Consider the following 12,500-nt stretch of genomic DNA (forward strand, 5'->3'; position numbering starts at 1 on the left):
ATAACACCACCGCATATCATCGTGTGTGGGTAAGAGAAGGAGGAGGAGGAGGAGGAGGAGGAGGAGTGGGAGTGGGGTGGGATAGGGAGAGGGATGGTGATGGTGGAAGGTAGGTAAGAGGATGGGGAAAGTAATGGGGAATTAGCAAGGAGTGGGGTGGGCTTGGCTGGAGGAAAGGTGAGGGGTTGAGGGAGGGGTGGGATGGGGGTGGGGGTGGAGAGAGAGTAGTCAGAGAAGTACAGAGTACTGTAGAATCTCGTTGCTGATATACCCAACTACTCCATTACGGGGATGCCATCGAAACCTTTACCCAATTGCATTAATACCCAAACAATCGCTTTATCGACAGCCGTCATTGCGTTATCATCAGCAAACCTCTGTCGTAATTGCGGAGGGCGACTGAATTTGGCGTATCAGAGCGGCGACACTGATTCCCCTCACCGTTCGTCAACTCGCCATTTTAATTCAACTAATTCCAATTCGGCCAATTACACGTCGCTGCATTTGGCAGGTCGGAGGCTCAATGATGCGGACGCTGTATTGGGATAATGCACGCCAGCGTCCCAGAGGACAACCTAATTTAATAACTTCGGGTTGACTTCTCTTACTCCCTTTTTTATCATTTATTTGTGCATTTGCCTCCACTCTCTCTCTCTCTCTCTCTCTCTCTCTCTCTCTCTCTCTCTCTCTCTCTCTGACTGAATGCGCAACACTGCTAGCTATGGATGTTAAAGTGGCTAGATAGTTTTTTTTTTTACGGAAATGAAACTTCCTTTTATTTTCTTACAATTTAACTTGTTAATTAGGAATACACGGAAATTTGGCTAGTCTCTGCCAGTCAGGTGTCAGATTCCAGCTAGGAAAGGACCGAAGTGAGTAGAAGAAATCTGATAAAGTAAGCTGGGTGTTTGCATATATTTTGTACTGGATCTCTAATTTGACTAAGTTGAATACATGAAAGTAGACAAAACAATATTTTCTTTAGAGGACGATGGTCAATGTTGGATATTTTTATTTTTCTAAATGTGAGTTTGCGTATGACCAACATTCTGGATTCGTGAAATGTATCGAAGTGTGTGAAATAGACACTAAGAAGTTTATTGTATTATTAGAAAAGGAAAAAAAAAAAGACTTAAAGGAGACTTACCAGCTGGTTCTGATAAGCAGTGACGGCTGTGAAGACGGTCTCGGAGAAGATGAAGGTCTTGTGGTCCTCCAGGTCCAAATCGGTCACGGGCCCCTGCCCGGAATCGTGGCGTCGAACCAAGTGGATTCTCGGTTGGTAGCGGTGCATCGAATTCAAGACAATCTGGCCGCGGGGAAAGAAGAAGATGTGCTCGGAATAAATATCGGGGTGTTGGAGGAGACGGAAGGCCTCTTTTACGTTTCATTTCAATAGGACTGGTTGCTTTCGCTCTCACACTTTCAAAAGAAATTATTTTACATCAAGAATAGAAAAAAAAATTTCCCGATCTGTGGGGATATTATTGGCCCCGTTCATCGAAACGGGTGCTTAGACAAGGGGATTTTTCGTCAGCTCTTTTTATATCAAATATTTCTTACGGCCTTTTATATAACAGTCATTGCTTTAAAGCCTTCTAGAGAGGATTACAATAATTTTCCCTATCCTTTCTGTGTAATTTTAAGATAGATGTAGAAAACACTTGATTTAATTGAACCACCACTGAGTTAAAGTACAAATAAAGACGCATAAGTGCATACACTCCATGTATATGTATATCATTCCCTCACATGAAAATATACAGTGAGACTTTTAACAAATGACGAGTCCCGTCGTGAGCTTAAACTATTCATTCCTGATGCAGTGGCCTAGGGAAATGGTATTGTAAATAACACATCTGAAATTGCAGTTATAGAGAAACATAGAATAGAGATAAGAATATAATTCATGTGAGAACTTAGAAATATGTTTTTTTCCAAAAGTAAAGGTCATCTTATAAAGGAAATAAATAATGATGCCAGATCACTCATGACAAGAATAGGAAGAGTACGCTAAATCAGCTTCCAGGCGGAGAAATATATGTTAGTGGTCGGCTGAAAGTTTACAAATTACTGCTTAAGTCCAGTAACCACTAAAGGTTAATTAATAAACTTGTATACAAATCAGGACGAAGTATGAGAGTATAAGGATGACATCCAACACGAGCCTAAACATGTCAAAATAACACATAATTTTGCTGAGTAGCATAAGACACATAATGAGAATATATTTCACAACACTTCTAATGTACAAGACAAAGAAAAGATCAAGAGTACTGGATCAAGAGCATTTTCTTGATGACACTGAATATGGGTTGGATGATAATACTTGTTTTCATCGTGGAAGGCGTGAGCCTTGGTTCCTTCTATATCAGGTATAAGTGGGATGAAGTCCCTCAGTCTTCCTAGTAAAGAACTTGAGTAAAGTAAGTTAACCGAAGAAAGGAATATTATGAGGTCACCAAGAGCAAGCGCAGAGAATGAAGGAAGATGGAAGACAAAAAATTTCAGCCTCACGTCATAATGTAGGAAATATTCAAGCTCCACGACTCCAATCAGTAGGTGCGTTAATGTTACAGAAACATAGGTTCCGCACATGTGACAGAAATGCGAATCAAGTTTTAGGTTTTAGGCGTGGATCAGGAAGGGCTCGTGGTCACGTCACCGAACATTAGGTTTTAGGGAGAAGATTGTAGGAATTAGAACCTAAGTGATATTCAAGCTAGAGGGCGACTCCCGAATGTTTGCCGAGTGGATAGGGTAAGATGCATCTGCAAAAGCTACAGTGGCCAGTGCTGCATGAAGAACCCTGTAGCCAATGATGCGGTCAAAACCCTCATAGCAGATGCTAAGCACTTCTCAACGTTGTGTAATGGTGACCAAGTGACCACATTAAGAATGCTGTTTTTCATCATATAAAGTATAAAGAACGTGGTGAGAGTAATAGTTGTAGTTTATTTGGCAAGCATAGGATATTCTAAAAGAAGGCCAGACAATTCTGAATTATGTATAAACCTTCATAAAGGACAACGACTGATGGGAAAGCCCAGCACCTGTCTATCCTCACTAGTCTTAAAATGGACATAGAATTCTTGACCAGGTATCTGGGAGGGATGATGGGTGTTTTAGCCAACGTGATGTCTAATATGGTTTATCAATAGCTCAGCTGCAACCTTACTTGGATAAGCAGAATGCTGCTGTCATAAGGACGCCATAGGAAAGCAGCCCAGTATGGAAAGGAGAAATACTGAAAGTTAATTCAGAAATGCACAAAGTAAAGAAGATAATGTTTAGGAGTAATAATCGATAAAAAAAGAACCTATTACAATTGAACTTTGGAATGAGACTCATGTGAGTTTAGTGAAAACAGAGAGTAAAGAGTTACCTCAGATATGACCTTGGTATCATTTTCAAGAAACTTGTGGTTGTGCAGTGTAGGTTACTTATTTAAAAGGCTAAGGAAGAACTCCATTGGCAGTTGGCGAGTTTGCCCAAGTGTAAGTCAGTTTTTGCTACATGTAACTACTGTAGAGTTCATACCTGTCCGTGTTTGTCCATCTCGTTGTTGGTAAGTTTGACTTTCTCGAAAGAGACGATCTGTTTCTTGAGTTGGTCGCCGGTATACGGAGAGTCCGGATGCGGATACAGCCGGTATGGCGGAGGAGGGTCTGCTTTTCCGGCCACTAGCCACGAGGATCGGTGGTACGCGTATCTGTGGATGTCGAATTAACATATATGATTAACTTAGGGTAGTCTAATGGCAGCACAATTTCTTATTCCCCAGCTTCATGGATTTTGAAATACCTCTCTCTCTCTCTCTCTCTCTCTCTCTCTCTCTCTCTCTCTCTCTCCATGCTTTTAGCAGGGAAGCTGTATCTTTGGAATGGGATAACTATAAGGAAAAATAGTCAGCAGTCATTGCAAACGCTATCTTCTAATTACTGTAAACAAGAATCCTTTGCAGAAAGTTTCTACAAGTTTCATAGCTTATCCCATGCAACTACAAAAATATAAAAATAGCAGTTACTGTAGTCATTTACTTCCTCGAATACGAGACCTTTACCAAGTATTTTTCACTCCTAAATAATAATAATAACAACAAAATCTGCAATCTAACTGCTTCCATTATCTTGGAAATAATCAATTCACGCCAATGCACTCGTTCAGTCTTTACAACCACATTTGTCCTTTTGCAATTTTTTCCCACAATTATTTCACCAGCTACTAAAATTTACCCATACATATTCAACCAACCCTTTTCGCTTCCATGTTGTAGATAAGCCTCAATAAACCCTTTTAAGTATGAATCATTCATGCTAATGTTATTGAATACTTACTGAATCCAAAGTGAGTTACACCCATTGGATGGCATGCAGTTGTGCATACGAATACCATATAATACTGCCTTTACTTACAGTATGTATGTAAGAGAGAGAGAGAGAGAGAGAGAGAGGAGAGAGAGAGAGAGGTGGAGGGGGGCTTGGGGTTGGGGTGCGGGTAATGGAACAGACTTAGACCATTTTGCTACTGCACAAGTCCATTAACTCGAATGACGTCATCTCACCTGTATCTCTTGTTGTCCATGGGAACAATGTCCAGGAGGACGATGTATCGGTCGTCGCTCTTGAGACCCGTGAAGGAAGCTCGCACCGTCGGGAACATCCTCCTGCAGTAGGGGGGAGACAAAATCAAGTTAGAAAAGTTTGAGAGGAGGCCTGTGGCTTCTTCAAAGAGACAGTGAGATGGAGACATTTTTTGAGAGATAACTTTTGTCACTGTTGAGGAATGATTTTAGGCAATTTTTTTCTGGGAGAGAGAGAAGGATTTTCGCTGTTAAAAAAATAGGTCTCCTCACTAATGAAGAATAGTGCGTTTACTCAGTATTCTTTGTATTAAAAGTATTTTGAAGTGCTTAAGGTGGTCCTGTTGTGTACATTGGCTAGTGTTGCTTCCAGAGAGAAATAAATCTTTTCTCTGTTAAAGGATAACGAAAGGCCTTATTAATCGTGAAAACTAATGTGTGCGCTTATTATTATTTATACGTGCTTGAGGAAGTCCTGTTGTTGGTAGGGTAATGCATGCTTACCACATTTTTTCAGTGATGCATGAAAAGTCATGCCTCTTTAAGGTAGTTGTGCGTGCATACTGTATATTTCGCATTTGTTGAAAGTGTGTCTAATATTCTGCCATTGTTGCTACGTGACATATGCATACATCTACAGCATTTTTGTGTTTATGACAATATAAGTTTAGTCATTATGAATGAGCGTGTGTGTGTGTGTGTGTGTGTGTGTGTATACTCGTGTGTATATGTGAGAAGTGGCAGTGGAAATAACCTAGGAACTTTTAATGAAAATAAACACGACAAACTTGAATCAGACAGATTTATTAGTGGTTTCCAAAACGATATGATATTTTTTATGTTGTCTATCTTGATTTTAAAGCCGGTATTAAGCAAGTGTTCCAGTCTCGTCCTTCGAGTTCTGAATTCTGCATTGACGCTGTCAGCTGAGATCAGCCCTGATTTCAGATAACGATTAATGTCATGTTTTGCTCTTTGCTATGATTGATTTGTCCACAGTAATAATTAGTAAGAACATCAACCGGTGAAATTTAGAAATGATTTTTACGCTAGTCAGCAGTGAAGGAACATATCTCTCGATATAAGTTCACCGCCAAGTAATTTTTTCGTTGGGAATTTATGTTAGAACTTGAGGAAATCGGTGAGATGAAAAAAAACAAGTTTGTTGAGCAGTTTCATTAAATGAGTTTGGGGTAATTTTTACCGATACTACAATTCCACGACATGCGTTCAGTTTTCATTGGTTGGTCACGGTATGATTTAGATATTTAAAAAGCGTAAAAATGAAATATCTTTAATCGTGAAACAGTTTATGAAAGAAATTATGGCGACTCGAAACAAAACGATTGAACATTTAAAAATGCAATGCAAAATCAAAGAAGAATGAGAAATTTCAAAAATAATGGCACTTTTATTTATTACGATGAATAGGTTTTCAGCCATGGAGGCCATCGCGAGAGTAATGATAGCAATTCGGAACAGGAGTGAAGAATGAGAGTTTCATGAGATAATAATGTCAATGAGGAAATTTATAAACCAAAAGAGAAAATTTGTTTTCCCATTGCCCAAAGCATTTTGATTAAGACCCAGTTGCTTGCTACGTTCTCCTTGGTTCTTCGGGGCAAAACGTTTCTGCGTGGCATTATCAGTGTTTAGGAACGAGACCTCTCGGCTAATATTGTATAAGATAGATACATAGGTATTGTCTTTCCCTTGCGCTCCTTTTTCCACTTTGGGCTCAGTGTCGACAGAAGGGTGCAACCTTCCAGATTCTCAGCAAGTCATTGGGAATGAGGTTTCTACTAGATCCATGCCCTTTTCTCGGCTCCATCATCAGACTCTTATACTTATTCATGGGTGGGTGGACTGGTGGGCGGTATACCTATTCATGGGTGGGTGAATTGGTCGGCGGTGGACACACACACACACAGAGAGAGAGAGAGAGAGAGAGAGAGAGATAACGCCCAAGTCGACGAAGCAAAATTTCTTCCAGTCTTCTACAGGATATTTCCTTCCTAAAACTTCAGGTTGCAAATAGATTTTTTCATTTACAGAAATTGGGAAATGCGGGATGGTCGTTATTTCTTTCATGAGAATTCACTGTCAAAATTTTAATGAGAAGAAAAGAAAAATAGAAATACTTTTTGCAGAACATGCTCTTGCCTCTGGTATTCTTTCTACACTGAAATCTAAAAAAATAAAAAAAATAAAAAAAAAAAAAAAAAAAAATTCAAACTCATCGTTTCCTATACTGAGTAGTTTGAGGGCAGTTCAGCTCAGACTTACCTCTGCCGTTTAACAATGCAGAAGAATTAGGCGACTCAGTGAAAAGTCACAGTTTCACAGCGCTGATATTGTATGAAACGATATAGACAACAGCTTGAGCTGTGTCATAAGTACGGCTTAATCTATGTAGATCACTAACAACAAAGTAGACATCATTTTTTTTTACCACATTTGATGTTCAGTGGAACATTTCCTGAAGATTATTTCTTATTTACTTATGTATTACATGGGTCTGTCTGTGTTTCTGTTCGTCGACAAAATACGTAAAAAGCTGTCTAGCTTTCGGTTCCCGATACGGAGACAATTTTTTTTTCTTTCTTTCTTTCTGGCTTGTGCGTTCTTTTTGTGTTGGTCGGCTGGTTTAGATCAAGGTCTAAACCTTGGTTTAAAGATGAAGCCGGCTTTGTGGCAAAATGTACATCTTAGTTTTATCAGACCACAGCTGATTAACAGCAATCCTAGGCCTGATCCGAAGGATTAGATATTTTTACGTGGCTGGGAACCAATTGGTTACCTAGCAACGGGACCTACAGCTTATTGTGGGATCCAAACCACATTATATCGAGGAATTACTTTGTAATCACCACCAGAAACAATTCTTCTGATTCCTTGTTGGCAGAGCGGAGATGTGAGGCAGCTCGGGTCCTTCCTCTTGAGGGTGATAAAACTTTGAAAGAATTAAGAGGCTTCATATACACAAATGGGGTCATCTCATCAGTCTCCAGGTATACCATATATATGTTGGATCCCAGTGCTGACTTTTCCTTTATATTTTAAGCAATAACCTAAAATATTCACTCTTATATATCATGTCTGTTTTTTATATGGCTTTTGTTCCATACAATTGTGGCCTTACGGCTCTACCATTATTTAACGTTCCCAAAAAATCTACTTGCAAAATAAGCAACATCACTGAAATGTGTTCCTAAAATAAGGGCGATGAATGACCTTAATAAAAGTAATGAGAAGCAAAAATACTGAAAAGGAAACGGTTTACGATTCCACAGCTTGATCTGACGAGTTAATTTACATTTACGGCTTCCACTTGGCCGTGCGACGGTTATCGAACTGAGGCGATAAAATGATAGCAAAGCTTTCCCTTTTTTATCTGAAAGGGGAACATTTCATGAATATTATCTTTGTTAAGTAGATGGCCTTAAAGACAGTACTCACAAACATCTGATGATGAAATGAGGACATTTACTATATTCTTAATCTGCTTATTGGTATCAGTAAAATTTATGTATCTAGGAAAGAGGAATTTTTTAGTTTTGATGGTATATGTATTTTGATGCCTAATTTTGACATAATTTATTTATGAAATAAAAAAAAATTTAGATGTGAGGATGAAATGAGAACATTTAGTAGTATATGTTTAATCTGCTCATTGGTAACAGTAAAATTTATGTATCTATGAAAGAGGAACTTTTTGGCTTTGATGGTATATTTATTTTGATGCTTAATTCTTACATAATTTATTTATGAAATCAAAACATTTTAGATGTGAGGATATGCTGAATTATGTATTTTTATGAAGTAGGGATATCCATTTAAGATGTTTTTATTTTGTTTCATTGTTTTTTTTTTTTAGAGTGTAATTATCTTACTGCTTTTTTCGTTTCTTCATATTTTCTTTATTTTTCATATATTTTCTTACTACCCTTATACTATTCTTTCATTTTAATACATCATATTCTTTGGAAGCTTGAATTTCAAATCAGTGACCCCTGTGGGTTTTTTTCAATAAATAGGGTTCATTTTTGAATAATAATAATAATAATAATAATAATAATAATAAAATAATAATAAAATAATAATAATAATAATAATAATGACGTAAATATTAATTCATCGTGAGACCCATAGATTCTTCAGCGATCCTGTCCCCACTACTCTTCGTAGTAGCCATGATTCCCTGACAAAAGGACTACATAAGATGGATGCCGGGTACCAACTCAAGAAAAGAGGCAACAGAATCAACCATCTGATGTTCATGGACGACATCAAGCCGATGGTAATGTAAGCATCAAGGAAATAGATACCCTAATCCAGACTGTAAGGATTGTATCTGGGGACATCAGGATGGAGTTTGGAATAGAAAAATGCGCCTTAGTCAACATACAAAAAGGCAAAGTAACGAGAACTGAAGGGATAAAGCTACCAGATGGGAGCAACATCAAACACATAGAGGATGAGACAGGATACAAATACCTGGGATAATGGAAGGAGGAGATATAAAACACCAAGAGATGAGGAACGATCAGGAAAGAATATATGCAGAGACTCAAGGCGATACTCAAGTCAAAACTCAACGCCGGAAATATGACAAAAGCCATAAACAACACTGGGCAGTGCCAGTAATCAGATACAGCGCAGGAATAGTGGACTGGACGAAGGCAGAACTCCGCAGCATAGATCAGAAAACCAGGAAACATATGAACAATACACAAAGCACTAACACCCAAGATCAAATACGGACAGACTATACATAACACGAAAAGGAAGGATGGAGAGGACTACTAAGTATAGAGGACTGCGTCAACATCGAAAACATAGCACTTGGGCAATATCTGAAAACCAGTGAAGACGAGTGGCTAAAGAGTGCATGGGAAGAAGGACTAATAAAGCAAGACGAAGACCCAGAATATACAGAGACAGGAGAAAGACAGAAAGAACAGAGGACTGGCACAACAAACCAATGCACGGACAATACATGAGACAGACTAAAGAACTAGCCAGCGATGACAATTGGCAATGGCTACAGAGGGTTAGAGCTAAAAGAAGGAAACTGAAGGAATGATAACAGCGGCACAAGATCAGGCCTAAGAACCAGATATGTTCAAAAGTACGATAGACGGAAATAACATCTCTCCCATATGTAGGAAGTGCAATACGAAAAATGAAACCATAAAAACCACATAGCAGTGAATGCCCGGCACTTGCACAGAAACCAGTACAAAAGAGGCATGATTCAGTGGCAAAAGAAACCCTCCACTGGAGCCTGTGCAAGAAACATCAGCTACCTTGCAGTAATAAGTGGTACGAGCACCAACCTGAAGGGAGTGATAGAAAACGATCAGGCAAAGATCCTCTGGGACTATGGTATCAGAACGGATAGGGTGATACGTGCAAAACAGACCAGACGTGACGTTGATTGACAAAGTCAAGAAGAAGTATCAAAACTCATTGATGTTGCAATACCATGGGACCCACCAAGAGTTGAAGAGGAAAGAGTAGGAAAAGAATTGGATAAAGTATTCAAGATCCTGAAAATAGAAATAAGAAGGATATATGGATATGCCAGTGGAAATGTACCCGCCATAATCATAGGAGCACTAGGCACGATCCCAAGGATCCCTGAAAAAGGAATCTAGAAAAACTAGAGGCTGAAGTAGCTCAGGACATCATGCAGAAGTTGTGTGAATCCTAGAAACGGCACACATAGTAAGAAGAGTGATGGACTCCTAAGGAGGCAGGATGCAACCCGGAACCCCACACTATAATACCACCCAGTCGAATTTGGAGGACTGTGATAGAGCAAAAAAAAAAAAAAAAAAAAAAAAAAAAAAAAAAAAAAAAGAAAAAAAATAAAAAATAATAATAATGATAATAATAATAATAATAATAATAATATAATAATATGAAAATAATAATATACAATCGTGAGGGCCCATAGATTCTTCAGCCTATAATGCTTTTATACAAAGATTGCATTATTGGGAAATTACAGTCATATAACAAAAAATGAAGTGTCCTTTATGTCGTCGAATTATCCCTCTCTCCCTCTCAGACGTCTCCCCCAACCCCAATCCCCCACCCCGACACACTTCCTTAATTTTCAAGATTAGGCCCTTTCCTTTACCAGAGGGTGGCTCCTGAGAAAAAATGAAGTACAATAGCCACTACCGTATTCATGCTTCAACCACTTTTTCTTAATTTAACCCCCTGTGCAGAAAACTTCCACAACATCAGCAGCCTTAGACGCCTAAGCAGGAGGTTTATCACAAGAGCGTCAATTCCTTCAGGCACACACCCACCCACTCACACACATTGTACGACAGCCATGAGCGCATTTTATTCGATTTTCCTTTATCAAGATTCCCGTACCGGAGGAAGTGCCGTTAGTGCACATCACGTGGTGCACTGTAGGTATTACTGAGGGTTCTTTGCAGCGCCCTTCGGCCTTCATATTATATTTCTTCCTTCTCGCTACCCATCCTCTCCCAACTATTATTTCATAGTGCAACTGCAAGGTTTTCTCCCGTGTCAAGCCCTTTGGCCTAAACCCTATACTATTCCATTCTATTCCATTCCAATATCAAGGCCTTTCCTTTCCAGCACCTCTTTCAGCCTACCTAATCAGCTGTTCCTATTTCCTTTCCTCCTGTCTGTTCACATTCCCGAATGATCAACTTTTCGTCACGTTATCACCCCCATTCTTTTCACAAAAGCAAAAACACTTCAAAACACACTGATCCGCCGTTTCATTTGCGCTGCTTTTTTTACCACTTCTGTTTATTACAAGTTTCCACTTTTCCCATTCTCCTTGCATCCCATATACCGTTCAAACATTCATCGCAATAGTTTTATCCCTTTTCGTTAATTCACATTCAACATTTACATTATTGCCATACAAGACAGCGGCTCTGGAATCCCTTCATACATAACCATCTTCATTTTCATAACCACTCAGTCTATGTGTATTACGTATGTGTGTGTTGTGTGTGTGTGTGTGTTTTTTTTTTTTTTTTTTTTTTTTTTTTTTTTACCAGTTAGTCTTTATCCCTTAAGGTGCGTCCACACGGTCGAACAATGTCCGACGGGCAAACATTGTTACCGTATCATAGGCGAAGCAGGATGACGTCATAAGCGTTGAAACGATGGAAGTAGATTTGGCAACAGTTGTACCAGGTGAGGTTCTATACCACTGCTTTTACTCTGCTCACAAGGAAAAGACCGGAACATAATTGTGAATTGGTAACAATATTTGTCCGTCGGACATTGTTCGACTGTGTGGACGCACCATAAAGGTGGCTGCAAATTAAGTGTGTCTGAGCTACAAAATGACAAATTTACTATATATACGTGTAAATATATATATATATATAATATATATATATATATATATATATATATATATATATATATATATATATATATATATGTGTGTGTGTGTGTGTGTGTGTGTGTGTGTGTGTATATATATATAATTATATATATATATATATTATATATATATATAATATATATATATATATGTATGTATATGTATATATATATATATATATATATATATATATATATATATATGGGTGTGTGTGTGTGTGTCATTCCCTCCAATGCCGCGTTTACGCAAAGAAGACCTATAAAATTCCACCGAGCATGTCGTTCCTGAGCTTTTATCTTTCCCAAATTTCCACTCATCTCCAGCGCCACTTACAGTTCTCCTCCAGCAGGTGTGGGTCTTCCAACTCTTGTAGTACCCACCGGAGCCCAGCTGCCCTTGTGGCAAAATATATCCCCAAGGATTGTGCGAAGGGCTTACCCGAAGCTATCTCCATCTCCCTTTCATCTTTATCTCGTCTACAACTTCTTTAATTTCCCTTCTAAACATGTCATCTCACTATTAAAG

At 38.6% G+C, this 12,500-nt stretch overlaps 1 protein-coding gene across 1 annotated transcript in view; it reads right to left on the bottom strand.

The window, feature by feature from the left end:
• The window catches only part of LOC135225726 (T-box transcription factor TBX20-like), a 312,868-nt gene that overhangs the window by 62,869 nt on the left and 237,499 nt on the right, over window positions 1-12,500 (bottom strand). The window contains exons 4-6 of the mRNA XM_064265104.1: window positions 4,565-4,666; window positions 3,541-3,712; window positions 1,148-1,309 (exon numbers count right to left, since the gene is read on the bottom strand). Of these exons, the coding sequence (XP_064121174.1) occupies window positions 1,148-1,309; window positions 3,541-3,712; window positions 4,565-4,666 (436 nt within the window). The remainder of the gene's footprint in view (window positions 1-1,147; window positions 1,310-3,540; window positions 3,713-4,564; window positions 4,667-12,500) is intronic.

The sequence above is a fragment of the Macrobrachium nipponense genome, chromosome 13, assembly GCF_015104395.2.
Source record: "Macrobrachium nipponense isolate FS-2020 chromosome 13, ASM1510439v2, whole genome shotgun sequence".
Classification (NCBI taxonomy): Eukaryota; Metazoa; Arthropoda; class Malacostraca; order Decapoda; family Palaemonidae; genus Macrobrachium; species Macrobrachium nipponense.